Consider the following 16,373-nt stretch of genomic DNA (forward strand, 5'->3'; position numbering starts at 1 on the left):
CAGCCAGGCATGAACGGCAGGCAGGCCGAGCGCGGCAGATAATGATCACCTGCTCTCAGCAGACAGTCTGTCTCCCCTAAACGCATCTCGAAAGGCGAGCAACCGCCGGAAAAACTAGTTTCACTCTGGGAAAAGGATTCGAGAGCATTTTGAAATAGTGGATCGTGAGACCAGAGGAGTCAAACACTCTTCAGTTCAGGGGCAACATACAGGTCAGTTCCAACTTAGGTGTCCCAGAGCTGTAAACCAGAGCCAAAATAACCTTTAGATTTGAACTCTAAATACTTTGAAAGTATTTCTTGGCTGTGACGACACAGAGATACGTGATGAAAACATTGATATTTTAATGAAAGCAAACAATTGAAAACTGAAAATTACAGCAAATTTACCATAAAGCCAATTTTATTGAAACTTTCTGGTGCAAAAACAGTGAAATGCCCAAAACACTTCTATAACTGCTGCAGTATGCATGTTTTTACATGTTTCTTTTAAACTTCTACCATTTGGTTAGAGGCTTGGCTCGATTAGAGCCACTTTCGGGCCGGTTTTGACCCACGGGCCTTATGTTTGGATAGATATGTGTTCATCATACAATATGTAATCAAACTTAAACCAGTGTTAAGTTTGTTCGTCTACGAATATGGTTTCTATTTCTATAATGCTGCATTATGATAGTGAAGGACAGCAGGACAGCTGTGATGCACCGATGAATCTCCAGCTTGGTCTTAAGATCTGAATCAGAAATTCAGATCTAACCTTCCCAGTTCTTGTCTGTACCATCGGTAGAAATCGTGCTGCAGAGACAAAAGGATTCCATTAAACTCCACTATTTTGCATTTTTAAAAAAAATTATTTTCAATGCTTTTCTTGGACCCTTGTTGGGTGTTTGTAACAAAACCCTGATGACACGCCGATTCCTGCACTTTAAGATGTTTGTTCTGAAGAAAAGAAGCTGCCTGGTGCCTGATCACAGCTGATATAAGGCGTTGATCTCTTTAGGCCACATATTCCAGTTTTTAAAGCCTTCAGATGAACAAAATGCAGGAAGATGGTCAGAATATGACTGTAGCATTTGTTCCAGTCACGGCGCCTCAGAGGTAAAAGTGTCTGCTGCCGCTCGTCACTCATCTCACTCACAAACATCAGGGATCCAACCTCAACGGGTTTGGACCTTTTACCGACTTGCAGCACACACACATTCACATACACCCACACACACAGTCAGCAGGAGGAAGAGCAGTGAAGGTGTTGAGCCACCTGATTTGTTGTTCTTGTCTGTTGTAGTCGCCATCTGTGCATAAAAGGTATTCGTGGCACGACGGCGGGGAGTTTCCTGACTGTAGCAAGTCAAAAAGACAGGCTTCATTTTTCTCTCCTGACAGCTGGTAACCTGCCAAGAAAACCTGTGCTCACAAAACTATTCCTAACATTAACAAAAACAATGTAGAAGTCCTCCGTTTACATGGAAAAGAACATTCAACTCACAAATTAATCACATCGAAGCATTAATAAGAGGAAAAATGACCCCTCACTGTGATAAATTTACTATTTCTGACTGCTATGAATGTTGCTGTTGAGTATCAGATTCATCCTTTTTATTGACCCAAAAAATTACAAATTATAGAGATCTGCATTTTACAGACACAACTATTGATATAAATGTAATTTTTTTAGTTGAGAAATCTGATAGCTGTGTCAAACAGTGGAAATGAAATGGAAGAACAACACTGAAAGTGCTGAAATACTCCTTTAATATCATTTTATAAACCTTATTGCACCAAGTAATCATGATAATACTTCCTGTTGTGACGGGCTTCTGGAGAAACTAATCAATATCATATCACATCTTTATGTTTTTGACTCTGAGGGCCTTAAATGAGTGTTTTACCATCTGTAAGTAAAAATTATATGAAATTCAGAAGCTATGCTAGTCAGTGTTCCATTTCTTTATCGTCATCTTTAATAATGCTTTATATTGGGAACAAACATCATGGGAGTGGTGCAAATGATGCATCATGAAAATGTCTGTATTTTCACAAAAAACAAACAATTCGTACCAAAAATGACCAAAATCCCAACAGAAAGTCAGTTTATACCTTCTGGAGACATGTGCAGTGAAAACTCTGACAAGCACAAAATTTAGTCCAAAGTCCGAAATTCAATGTCTTCTCTGATTTTTGCACCATTTTCTTGGTGCTTCTGACTGGAGCCTCTTGAGGGCCAGTTTTGGCCCACCGGCTTTATGTTTGACACTGCTGATTCAAGACAAAGGAAATATATTAACTTTACATAATCCATTTAAATTGAAATGTGTTGTCACTTCTGATTGCCCGCTGCAATGAACCAAACCATCAGTCGGATGTTTGTGTCCAGAGAGCAGTGTGGGAGTCTTTCTGAGTTTATCCAGTGTATTTCCACAAAGTGGGACCGCGCTGAGAGACACAGTCCTGAAACGGGACTCTTGACTGATGCACCTGCAAAGCTGCTGTGGTGATTAGAGGAGATGACAGTACGTGTCGGGACTCCTGTCTAAACAGAAGCACACGGCGGCCGACCACAGCCGCCGCCTCCGCTGACAGTACTCATTTCAGGCTCCACTCCCAGACCGCCCTAATCCCCGGATTACACCTCGTCTGCCGCCTCTCTGGAAGTGACACAAGAAAACAAGCCGCGAACACATGTGGCCCCCTTCAACCCCTGACCCCACGTTTAGGGCGGGAGGTCAGCTTGCCTTTCCGAGCCCCACGCCCGAACGTGTGAGGTAAATTCCCGTGGTAGGTGTGTGTGTCGATTCCCCTGTTTTCGGCTTCCTGCTGGATGGCGTCCGCTCCTCTGCAGGGTTCCACATGACCGCCTGTCAGGCTGATCGGTGCCAGTCTGGTCCTGTAACCTGCAGTAAACCTGTTCCTGCTGCTGCCAGACTGTACCGCCACTCACACCGAGAGGAAACGCTCCGACAGGCCCACACTGACACAGTGAACTCCCAAACTGGAGACTCACAAACATGTTCAGACACTTTAGGATCACCTGAGCCTCTTCAGAAGACAAACAGATCAATCACCACATCAGGAATGTGATCGGTTTTAGCCAGATGACCAAGGAAAAACTCCCATCAACCTTCACAGAGGAGATCAGAGAGGAATCGCTGAACTACTAAAAGGTTCTGCTCAGAAATGAACCCTCCTAACCCCGACTGGAACTAGTCCTCTCTGAGTCTGGTTCTGCAGGTTTCTTCCTGTTAAAATAGTTTTTCTTTTCCACCGTCTCCTTCACGTTTAATTGTTGGTTTTTCTGTGAAAGTTCTTTGACACCTCGTGTTGTTTTTAGTGGTATATGAATTGAGTTGAACTGAATATAGGAAACACTGATGTTATCAAAATTGTATTTATGTGAAAATGATTCCATGTCACCGCTCACATTTTTATTATTTGCAGCTTTATTGTTGTTTGTTGTTGTTGCTTGTTTTGTTACCCTATTTCACTTCTTTCTCTGTTTTCTTTTATTTTCCAAATGTTTTTTTTTTCTTAAAATCAAGTTTATTTGCATTAAATTAATTGTATAATGTCTGATGAATGTTGTTGGGAGAAAAGCATAGATGACTACACCTTAAAAAATGAATCCAGAGAACGTCTCATTTCTCCGGCCTGTTGTCTTCCTCCCTGCTTTGCTGTGATTCTGGTTTTCTCCACAGAGCAGCTGTGGATGCAGATGCTTCCAGCTGGCAGGAGGCGAGTGACTGAAGGCAGATCACATTCATACGAAACGACAATCTGCAGCCTGAATGATCAGCCTGCATGTCCACACATGACGGGGCTGTTATAGAGCTACATCCTGCACGGTGGTGTAGTGGTGAGCCCTGGTGTCACAGCAGGAATATCCCTGGATGGAGTCCATGAGTGGAGTTTGGATGTTGTTCTCGTGCATGAGCGGAAACTGTTGTCTTTCCACAAATCTTTGCATATGAAGACCATTATATGAAGTATTGATCAACCTATGCATGCATTTGCAGGTTGCACTTTTTTTTTTTTTTTTTTTACTGATGATTGATTTTCAGTACATGAATGACACATTTCAAGGCAGTGCATGCGGCAAATATAGAAAAACTCGACAGTGTCCGCACTTGACCACTTTTGTAATTTTATTTCAATATTTTTCTGGCAATTTAATAATTTGCTTCATGTTTTATATTTCTCAAGATGGAGTTTCACCATCAAATCAAAGCGTTGTTTTATTCATTTATTTAGAAAAGCAGGATTTATCAGGAAAAATGGATACAAAGTCAGAGTTACAGACCAAACAGTGACAGTGCAACGAGAATAACAATCTCCATCTGCATCACTGAACATATTCATACATCTAACAATTCAATTATTACAGAATAGTAATCATCAGATTACTGAGCTGAAGTTGATCAGACTTCACAGCTCTGTCTGAAGGGACAGAGCTCTACCACTAGCTCCCTCTAGTGGTTCCACATGGTTCCACACGAATCCCCACAACCTGAGCTCAAATCACTGGCTGTCGGTTTCCTGCATGGGATCAAAGGTCAGGGCATTTCTTCTTTTTTCACGACCATTCAGTGAATGAATCTGCTGCAGATGAAAACACGCCACTCTGTGTCTGAGATTCCTTCATTAATTCAGAGCAGCAGATGATTTGACGTCTTTATCTTTTTTGGGATTTTTAAGGATATTTTTTTTAAATGTTTGTACTATGCCAGAGGTGTTCAACCTGTGGCCCTGGAGCCTTGTGTGGTCCTTGACCCTTCTGTAATGGCTCCCTGAAGGTTTCGCTAAATAACACCGAAAAAAACAATTTTATGTTATTTTTATTTAATTGAATAAAAAATGTTTTATTTAATTTCAAAATAATTTTTTGGGATAAAAATAGCTTTAAAAAGCCAATAAATAAAATGGGGGAAAACATGCTAAAGTGACTGGTATTTCAAAAGGGGAGTAAAGCTTAACAATGGAAGAAGAAAAAACAATTAAAACGGTGTAGAAATTAGATAAATGGTTCAAATGGCTAAAATATCCCTCCATCCTCCATCCTGTGGTCATAACGCCTTATAACTCCTCCCTGTAAACAGTGTTTTCTTTGTTGTGATTAATTTAATCCTTTCTGTGTTCATTTTAGTCTACAATAAGTGTTGTATATCTTAATATTTAAGATTGCCCTATTTAAATTTTATCCTTTCTTGTTTGATATGAAACTTCCTTGCTGTTTATTCTGTGTGGAGCAATGCTTAAAGGAATTTCTTGGATCAATACATTGTTTCTCTTTTCTTCTCTTCTAAGGAATGATGAAACCAGTCTGGTGCAAAAACAGCTGAAAGTGTAATGAAATGTTCACCATTCTAAATTACAATTGAAACTTCACAAATGCAACATAAGACACCGGTTTTGTTTCAAATCTATAATATGAAACTTCAGAAGAAGCTGTGTTCACCTGATTTGAAAGGTTCAGCGTGCTTTGCGGCTCCAGATAAATTAGATTTGGTGGAAAGTCACAAAACATCGATCACGAGTTGTGTAGTTACTGGAGAGCTGCATCTTTTTCAGCTTGGACGGTGACTTCAGGTCCTCTGGGTCCTCTGCAGCACCGCTCAACTCCAAGACTCATTCAGCTGAGTAAACAGCTATTTGCAGAGTATGCACAAACCTCCCCAGCCCCACCCAGGATTTAGATAATGGACCGGAACAAATGTGATTAAAAAAGGTCAGAACTGGCTTTCTGCTCAATCAGATGCCAAACAAACCCAGAGGAGTCGGTTATCTCAGAGCCTGCAAAGACCGTTTTCCTTCAGTTCCACCTCCTTTAACTGGCGCAAACAGGACTTGCTGTTTCCTGAATCACTCAGGTTAATGATTCAATTATCAGGCATCATAAGTCTGAGATTTTCTTCCTGTATGACAAAGGTTCATGAAAATCTAAGAATCTCTTTTTGTGTCGCTCCTCCTGTTGTCCACCTGGAGGCAGTGAAACTCTCCAGTCTTACCGGGTCACAAAATGTGTTTTTGTCTCCTGACTTCTTGGAGATGATCCACGTCCATCTGGACAGAAGCATCGAAGAGGCAATGTAGTAAGTTTATATGCCCAAAGTTGATACTGTTACAATGCATAAATGGTGATTCTTATTGGAAAATATGGTGTAAAACTGACAAAAAGGAGAGTTTATATACTCTTAGTGAACAAGCTAATGACATGCTGGTAGTTACAGTGGCAGTGCAAAATGTTTTACAGCGATAGTGACTGAGTTTTTTTGTTCGGTTTGCTGATGAAGAAGAGCTACAGTAAACGTTGAACTTGTTCCGATCTGTCTGCAGTCCATAAGGACCACCAGTGCCCATCCCTGAAGCAGGTGATGGTACCCTGGCCCTCACCATCTGTTGGCCAGCAGCATCACTCGCTCATCTCTAAGTACTAATGGCTCCACACTTAGTAGGTCATCCCTCCCCCCAGAGCCTGGGCTGAATATGGATGCATACATAGCAAGAGTCAGGAGGCCACAGCAGGTCGTCAGAATGGCACCTCAGCTTTGATTGGTGTTTCATCGACGTGGCCTCATGACACCTGAGAGTTTGACTGAAGATCCAGCTGCCTGGACGTAGTCCTGCTGGCCAACAGCTGCCTGCTTTCACCAGCCCATATCATATATGGATAGAAGGATAGAAGGATAGATCGGAGGCAGTGCCCAAAAAGCAACATGCAGATTGTCATGAATCGACTCGCTGCAGACATGATGGGAGCAGCAGAGTCACACCACAGACTCCCAGTTGTGGAAGTGACAAATGTATGGGTTAATTACTCAGCATCACTCTCAGTGAATTTTAGAGACAGTACAGCAGCAAGAAAGCCGTTCTGCAGGCTGCAGACTTGCTTAATGCGGGAGTTGAAGGAGACGTCCTGCTCAGCAGTAACTTCCAGGTTCTTCACAGTACAGGTTCGAGGTCAAAGTAATACCCCCCGGTGTGACTACTCGGTGTTTACATAATTTTTCCAGGCTTTACTGTTTTTAAGACAAGGTTCTAATTTGACTAGTTGATCTGTGTAATCTGATTTTAGAAATAAATACATCAGTGTATCATCTGCATAACTATGGACATTCATGCAGGTTCAGGATGTTACGGATGGCGCCATCGCAGAGGACAAGGCAGGAAACACAAACAGCAAAGGACCTGAACCTCAGCTGGGTCTGAAACGAGCTCCCACAGTCACCAGAGGGCGCTTCGTATTAGAGCTGTGAGCTGTAAGACTGTACACTGTGTACACTGGCACACACACTCACACACACACAAACAGCCAGAGGAGAGGAGACGATGTGAGGAGGAGAGACGGACACGAAGGGGAAGAAAATCTTGAATGGATGCTCTGATTGATGCTCCGTACAGTGAATCAGAGTCCGTTCCTCCATTCCTCCAGACTACGGGCTCTCTGATTGGCTGCTGGAAGCAGTGATGGAGAGAGAGAGAGAGAGAGAGAGAGAGAGAGAGACAGAGAGAGAGAGACAGAGAGAGAGAGAGAGAGAGAGAGAGAGAGAGAGAGAGAGAGAGAGAGAGAGAGAGAGACACTGCTCCTCACCCCTTCACCTCCCTCTCTTCCTCTCTTCATCAGTGCTTCTCTGGCTCCTCTGCCTCGCTGCACACTGCGCTCTGATTCGCTGTCTGCTTCCTGAGGTTTCATGGACCTGCTGCTCACCGACCGCTGCTGCTGTTTACACCGCGGCGCCAGGTGCATGATGGGAGCCGGAGTTCCCTGGGAGGACAGCTGATGGAGCCCAGGATCGTCGGTCAGCGGAGTTTGGAGATGTGAGCTGGTGGGCGTGCGAGGATCGCCAAACTCTCGCTCTCTCGCTATCACTCCTTCGCTCTCCTCCTTCTCCTCTGCAGCTTCGCTCCATCTGCTCTCCTCCTCCTCCTCCTCCTCCTCCTCCTCCTCCTCCTCACCTCTCCATCCATCCCCCCATCCCTGCCTCCCCGTCACTCACACTTCAGCTGGAAGCAGGCACGATGGGTTGTCGTCTCACTCGGACTAAGGTGAGTGTTCCTTCAGGTGTGTCGGCAGGGTTGAGGGACGAGGGGGAGGAGGTGAGGGGTGGGGGGTGGGGGGGGGGTGGGGGGTGTTGAAGGGTGAGATGTTGGATGAGAGAGTGAGAGGATGGCGGGAGAGAAGAAGGACAGGGTGAGTAAATGAGATGTGACGTTTGCTGAGATGACCTGCTCTCTCTCTCTCTGTTAGATCACAGTAGACATGTACACACACGAACGCACACACACACACACACACACACACACACACACAGTAGCCTTTAGCCTTCAGTCATCAGCATTGTTCGGGTTCACTGGTGCTATCTGGGCTGTGTGTGTGTGTGTGTGTGTGTGTGTGTGTGTGCGTGTGTGTGCGTGAGCGTGCGCGCGTGTGTGTGTGTGTTGAGGATGAGGGGGCAGAAAGAGAAACAACAGCCTCACTTAATTTATATCTGTAAACACAGCCATTAATCTCACACAGCATTGTGTCAATTCTTGTAAAAGTAGTGGTGAAAGTATATTAGTTACTACTGATCAAAAGTAATAGTAGTAGTTACCTGGTAAAAGTTTTGTTTAATGTCCTGTGTTCATAATGGTCACATGACTGTATTCTACTGTTGTTGCACATTAGCTGAACTGTCAACACTGTGTGGGTCAGAGGAAGATGCTCTACAATCTGCATGTTAGTGGAGGAAGATGCTCTATAGTCTGGATGTTAGCAGATGATATAAATTAATTGTCTTCAGAGTTCATGATGAGAAGACGTGGCAGCAACAAAACAGCAGAGATAAACTATAAACATGCAAACAATTCTAGTTCATCAATATTTCAGAGAAGTTGATTTCTGCATTAAAGAATATGACACCTCAAATATTTATTAATGTAATCTTGTAATGTTTGAAATGAACTGAAACTTCAGCTGGTGTGTGTGTGTGTGTGTGTGTGTGTGTGTGTGTGTGTGCGTGCGTGCGTGCTTTCACAGTGAGAGTGCTCCTGAATGCCTCATGCAGAATAATCATGGTGCAGCTCAGTGAGGCCTTCACAGGCACAAACTGTGCCAAAACTAACAGCCTCCATCAACACAGCCCGAGGGTGGAGGCTGGGATGATGAACGCTGTGTTGATGAAAAGGTGCAGGCTGTGAGGATGAAGAGGAGAAGGCTTTGAGGGTGTAGGATGAAAAAATGTTTCCACTTTTAACACTTCTAATGTCCTAACGTGGGAACCATGAGAGTCAGAGAATCGTGGGTGAATCAGAAGAGAGCCGTGAGAGTCATGAGAGGGTGATGGGAAATTCATGATCGAGAAAATGCAGAATTCTGCGAAAATCAGGTGAGAATCATGAGAAAAACGTGAAATCATGAGTGAACGCTAAAACAATCGCGAGAGAATCGTGGAATACTCATCAAAATCTTGAGAGAAGAAGTGAAAATCATGTTAGTCATCAAACAATAACAGAAGTGTGAAAGAATCAAGGCATGAGCATAGAAGAATGAGGAGGTAATAATATAACAATCTTAAGAGAAAGATGAGAGGATCACAGATGAATGAGAGAACCATCAGAAAATCTGTTTATCAATCATGAGAGAGTAACAACCATCATAAGAGACTGTTGAGAATTGTGAGAGATTAGTGTAAGAATCATGAGGGAATCTTAAAAGGATCGCAAAGTGTGGGAATACAGAGGGAGTCATGACTGATTCATGAGATATCATAAAATAAATCAAGAAGAATAGTGAAGAAGTAATGGCAGAATCAGGAGGGAAGGATGAGAGAACACGGTCAAATCACTGGATGATAATGATAAAGTTTTGAGAGGTCATGTGAGAATCATGACAGAATTATAAAAGCAATCCTGAAAGAATCACAACAACAGTGAAAATCAGGAGAGAATCATCAGAGAATGGCAGAAGAATCTTTAGAGAAAGGTGACGATCTAATCAAGTGAGAATGGTGAGAGAATCATGTAAGTATCATAAGAAAATCAGAAAGAAATCATGAGAATATTGAGAATCGTGAGAGGCTCAAAGAGAAAATGAACTGATCATAAAAAAGCTTTCTGAGAAGCACTAAACCCAGCTTGAGAAAATCATGAGTGAATCATCAAATAATAATGAGAGAATAGTGGCAGAAATGTGAAAATCACAGAAGTATCTTGAGATTATGGTGAAAGAATCATGGGAAAAATCATGACCTTCACATCCTTGTCCTGAGACAATAATGAGAGAATTTAAAAACAGTTGAGAGATTCATCAAATAAATGTGTGAATGAGAGAATCGTGAGACTGGATATGAGAAGGTGAACTTGGAGCTTTCTGCAGAGTCGGTATCAAGCTGTAAAGTCAGTCTCATTTCTGAGTTTCAGTCACAGACACAACTTCTCAAACTGCTGTTGCTGTTTTCCGCCTACTGAGCGGAAATGAATGTAACTATATGTAATGGAATTTCACTAAATGTAACTGTGTGCAACGTTTCAGAGGATGAGGGAGAAACTCAGAGACTTCAGCCTGCATTACTGTCACAGTGCAGCGGAGTGTGACACACTTCTGCAGGCTACATCACTCTGTGTGTGTGTCTGTGTGTGTGTGTGTGTGTGTGTATGTGTGTGTGGGCCATGACGGCGCTCTTACACTGTAAAGACTCGGGGCCTCCATCATCCTGACCTACATGACGCTGTAGCGTTGAAGCCGGCTTCGTCCTCGCGGCCCTGCAGCGGCGAGGTCAGCTGCGACCTGCCAGCGGCCCCGCGGGCCCCGTGGGCCCCGCTGCTGGCCGGTGTCAGGATGGTGACTCTTAAAGTCAGACAATCCTGACAGCAGAACGACAGGAAGTCATGAAATGTTCTCCATTCTGTTAGTCCGCCACAGACGGAGCTGCTGTACTCAGGCTGACTGCAGAGCACTTTCACAGGACGCACAAAATTCACAGATTTTCACAGGAGCCTAGAAGCTAGAGGAGTTAGCATTAGCTTTACCACAAAAAGCTAGCAGACCTCCACCAGTGTGCAGCAACAGGACGAGGCACCAAACGCAGACCCTCGTCTGAAGGGGACAGTTCTGTGTCGATGTGACAGATGTGTGTTGTTTCCTCTCTCCAGAATCACGAACAGGCTCGTCGCCGTCGTCGGGAGGAGGTGCGCTATGTGGACGAGTACGGCCAGCCAATCACCGTGCAGGTGGATCAGAAGAGGGGGCGGGGCCACAGGAGGCGGCATTCGCGCTGTGCCATCGAATGCAACGTCCCAACGGAGAGACACTGGGAGGCCCTGAGAGCCATGGGGCTGATGGAGGGGGAGAGCGGACAAGGGGACGGATACAGCGCAGGGTGGGTGGAGCTGGAGGGAGGAGGCTCAAATGGTGAAGTGGATGGAGTAGGTGGAGTGGATTTGGTTGGTGGGGTCAGTAGAGTGGATGGAATGGGGTGAAGTCCTCTTTGGGGTAATGGGGAGGTGGAAGGTTGTGGGTTTGAAGGGACGGTCAGCTGAGGCTGGTGGCGGTGGTGGGTGAGGGGGCGAGCCTCTACTGAGAGAGGGCAACAGATGAGACACCAGCGGTATGGATGGATGTATTGATGGAAGCAGGGAAGCCAGATCCACAGTCAGAGTTTAAAATTGTTTTATCAAACATTAGCAAACTCTAGACTGACTTTGTCTCCTGGTATCACTTTCTCGTGGCCTGTCATTCTCATCATCGCATGTCTTCGCCTTCAGCTTCTTAATCTGCTTCTCATAGTTTTCAACTCCTACCGAAAAGCCCTGAGTTTCTTCTACTTGGCAGTGAATGTCTTCTTCTTTTTAAAACAGCCTTTAATGTTCTGATTGATCCATGGTTTGTTGCTTGAGAAGCAACCGACATTTTTGGTTGACATTGTTTTCTGTTATGCAACAAGAAACACCCCCAGTGTCATCACTAAAGTCATTTATAAAAACTCCCCTGTGCCTCCTGTTTGTCATTGGACAAATCAATTATAGTCCTCGTATTGATTGAATGCATTTCCTCCGTTGGCCTGTAGGTGGTGTAAAGGTCTATGAAGTTGTGGTCTGAGCGACTGATTGTGGTGGAGAAGAACTGTATCCATACTTCATGTTGGCATGCAGAAGATCCAGGATTTTATTCCTTCTCACTGCACAGTCCATGTATTGTGTGAAAGCAGTCACGATCGAACAAACATGATTAAAGTCCGAGCGGTTCAAGATAAGAGCACTCGTGCGCTGACTGACTTCATCGATTATCGATTGGTTCACTTCACTCATGCTGGCTTCAACAGCTGATTGTGGAATGTACAAAACATCTGTGATGGTGTGTGAGAATTCGAGTGGCAAAAGCAGCAATAATCACCAGGACTTTGTACAAACACAAGACCAGACTTACACCACTTAGTGTTGACAAAGACAAAGGCTGAGACGAAGGTCAGCGAGAAACACTGTTCAGTATATTCTCCTGTAGCCACGTCTCCGTGAAGCAAAGCATGCTGCATTCCCTGTAAACGAGGTATTTTCTTACGAGTGCTGCCAGTTCATTTGTTTTATTAGCGGGTGACATGACATTCCTCATGATGACCAATCCTTTATACGCCTGTATCCATTACCCCTCCATATCAGGTGGAGTATGTGAAATATGTGAAGTGAATGGAATAGATTTAAACTCATATTGTCTACGAATGATGCAAGACATCATGTGTTCAAATCATGCTAACAGACATTGCGTGATCTTGTCCCCCTCGCAGGCCGTACTACAGTCACATGACTGTGTCTCCTGAAATGTACCCTGCCAGCACTCGCAGCATGATGCCATCTGATGTCTACCCACCCAATGGCTACCTCCCCCGACCATCCAGTGAGCAGCACCCAGCTAACAGCTACCTGCCCAGTGTCTCCTACAGTTTGGATCACCTGGACAGGCTGGACTACCAGGTGAGTCACTTTGAAGTTTACTTCACTGAGACTCAGTGATTATCTGAGCGACTTTATAGTCTTGAGAAACCCTGATGCAGTTCTGTTGGTCCTGCAGGGGGCAGACATGATGCCGTACCAGCCCAACTCAGAGAACTGTCTGGTTGGCTGCTACAGTGCAGAGGAGATCGAACAGAAGAACTTCCCCCGACAAGTAAATGTTCTCTTTTCACTCATTGTCCCAAACTTTCTTGACTGCTGTAGTTATTCCGGTCAGGTCTGATTTACCTTCGATTTTTTGACTCTCCTCAGCCGGATTATCGCTCTCCCTGGAGGCCTGACCCTCCTCTCGGTTACCTTCCTCTCAGTGAGCTGGATAGTGGCCTGGGCTGCGGCCCTGATAGCCCACATCACCGGATGCCGTTCTCTGAAGCTGAGACAGATGCCATGTCTTCCCTGCCGGGCCACACTGCCTCCTCGCAGGGTTCCTCATCCTCTTCAGAGTCACTGATCTCCTCGGAGCCCAGCGACTCGGGTTTCCACAGTGTCAGCACTGGCGAGCACCGCCGCCTGCACAAGATTCATGTTGGCCATGCACACCGGCAGTCCCACCATCTCCGCTCAGGCCACTCGCCCGGAGAGCAGAGAGGACGCTGGGATCTGGAGTCCATCCCTGAGACGACACCTGTGACCCACAGCGGAGGGCCTCAGGCATCCCGGTGCACCGTGGGTAACAGCACTACCACCACAGTGCACTTCCACAGAGCTGAGAGAAGCCCCACGCTTCCTCGCCACCGCTCACCACCATCGCCCTCCATCGGTCAGTACATAAGCACGTCACCATCCACAACCAACACAAACCATGTTGGTACAGTTACAATGTCAGGATTTGACTTCCTGTCCTTGTTTGCAGGTTGTCGTACTGAACCATGCCAGCGGCGGGCACTGTGGTTGGAGCAGCAGGGAGGAGGTGGGACTATCGATGCTCCGGGACGTAGTCGAACAATAACAGACCTGAGCGAAGGGCAGCGGCGCCGTCGAGCGAGTCACCCCAACATGACGGATCCAAGTGCACCGCTTCCTGGCAGCCAACAGGGCCCCATTGGCAACACCATGGGGCCACGCAGCAGGGCCAGTTATCCCAGCAACTGTCACTCCACCTCCCACTTGAGCATCGACCGGACCAGTCTGACCAATCAGCAGAGCCCCTCCCGCAGCCGGGAGGAGGACTCACTCTCCAGGAGTCCAGGCTCCGCGTCCAGCGGGGCATCTGACTGGCGAGGTATTCAGACACTGGGGAGTCGAAGCAGCAAACCAAAAGGAGGTCCTGGAACTCCTTTCTACAGCACTCTGGGAGCTCCACAACGGAGCCAGTGCTCGCCACCCTCGCCTCGCTCCAGGCCGTCCAATCAGAAATCAGTCAGGAACCAGCTGCTCAGAGCCAGAGCGTACAGATTGGCCAGGGAGCGCAGTGAAGTCACGACAGATGAGGAGGTGCGAGGAGAGGGAGGCATGCGAGGGGAGGAGGAGGGGGACGATGGCCGGTGGGGTGGGCGATACTGCAGCCGCACAGAGAGGAGGCGCCACCTGGCGCTGTCACGGCAACAACGTGAGAGGAGGAGTGGTGGGGAGGAGGCAGGTGGGATGGGGCAGGGAGCACTGTCCTCTCAGACGGTGCTGGAGCTGAGCCACCTGAAGCAGAACCGGCTGAGGAACAGTAAGCTGCTGGATGACTGGACCACAGTGGAGGAGCTGCTGACCCATGGCACACGGGTGGAGAGTGACGGGCAGCTGTGTCCAAGTCCGCTGCTGTCTGTCACCACCGTCTGAGCACCGCACCATTGCATGACTGCATACATCGTTTCTACACACCATCACCACAATTCTCAACTTCACTGCACTGTTGGCCCACTGCACCAATGTACCACTGCATGGCAGAACCACTACTCGAAAAAACTGCTGCAACACTCCACTGCACCAATATTTTAGTACTGCACCACTGAACAACGATATCAATGCATCGCCGTATGATTGTTCCAATGCATCACTGCAATGTTCCACTGGACCAGCATCTGAGCATCACACCACTGCCCCACTGCATGGCTGTACCATTGCTGCAGCGCACGACTGTAACAATCCAATGCCCTGTCAAACCTTATCCACTATAGTTGCACTGCATCAACACACAATCATAGAACCACTGCTCCATGCCAATGCATGGCAGATCCACTGAAATCCTTCACTATACTTTCATCTTAGCACAGCACCACTACACCAGTGCACTGATTGCATGTACCTTTCCACTGCAGAACTATAAAACCACTCCACTATAGCTTCTCTCTACCATCATCTGAGCACCGCAGTGCTGCGCCACTGCAACATTGCAAAGCTGTACGACTGCATCACAAGGCATGTCCACTGTACTATATAGCTCCACTGCACCACCATCTGAGCTCCAGAACAACACTTCAGTGTGATGTACCTGCAGTGCTCTGGCTGGTTCACTACGACTTCAGTACCCTAACCTCACTACTAAATGTCTCTGGATATTAATATAGGACTGCTTCCATCCTGTTACTATACTCAGCTTCACCGGCAGACTCGATCTCCACTCTGGGTCCAGCCCAGAACCAGTCCAACCAAACTGAGGATGTCACAGACAGTTTGGGTTGGAGAACAAGTCAAGGGAGCAGGAGGGAATAGTCCTCCTCCAATCAGATGGTCTGAGTCCAAAACAAGAACAGTACAACTGAAAAGTGCCGCAAGGCAACAGGGTGCTGTGGATCCTGCTGACTCTGAGCCGGAGGCTTCAGACCCACATCCTCCTGCAGGATCTTATGAATCCAGCTGAAGACACGGGATGAGATTCCTCTGACTGTAGGTCTGAAGGTTTCATCAGTAACCCCCCCCCGGCCCCATCGCCCCCCAAAGATGCTGTAACTATATATGGGTTATTTTCAAATTTCAGGTTTATTTTCACATGAACAAAACCAAATCAGCTGAAACTTTTTTAACCAAAAACTAGAAAAAAAAAAAACTTAAAAAAAAAAAAAATCAGCTGAAAACAGACTGACTGCACAGAGAGGGAACATAGGTTTGCTTTGGTCTTTTTGATCAAGATGTCTACAGGTTGCCAGTACCAGTCTCCACAATCCTCTGCACCACAGGAGGCGGGGCCTCCCAGTGCATGAACCATTTCCATTCATTAGAGTCAGGTTAGAAGAGCTTAACATACAGAATGCAATCATCTTGAAACTGTTAACAAGGGTCGCTTACAACATCAGAATTTAAATTAAGATGTAGTCAATCTGACTCCACTGACGTCTGTTTTATCAGTATGGACGGACAGGATCTACCACCTGGGTCACTTTCTAGGCCTTCATCAACGAAATATACAAACATTGTTGACTGTAACATTAAATAGGTGATGCTGGTGTCACTCTGAAAAATAGTACA

The 16,373-nt window shown here is 46.0% G+C and overlaps 1 protein-coding gene across 1 annotated transcript; it reads left to right on the forward strand.

Moving 5' to 3' along the window:
• The first annotated feature begins 7,906 nt into the window (after positions 1-7,906).
• On the forward strand, positions 7,907-14,776 carry LOC115408651 (uncharacterized). The gene is made up of 6 exons (XM_030119501.1): positions 7,907-8,036; positions 11,124-11,350; positions 12,752-12,938; positions 13,036-13,131; positions 13,230-13,737; positions 13,831-14,776. The coding sequence occupies exons 1-6, from the start codon at positions 8,010-8,012 to the stop codon at positions 14,745-14,747; spliced, it is 1,962 nt and encodes a 653-aa protein (XP_029975361.1). The 5' UTR covers positions 7,907-8,009; the 3' UTR covers positions 14,748-14,776.
• Positions 14,777-16,373: the final 1,597 nt, after the last annotated feature.

This window comes from Salarias fasciatus, chromosome 20, assembly GCF_902148845.1.
Source record: "Salarias fasciatus chromosome 20, fSalaFa1.1, whole genome shotgun sequence".
Lineage (NCBI taxonomy): Eukaryota > Metazoa > Chordata > Actinopteri > Blenniiformes > Blenniidae > Salarias > Salarias fasciatus.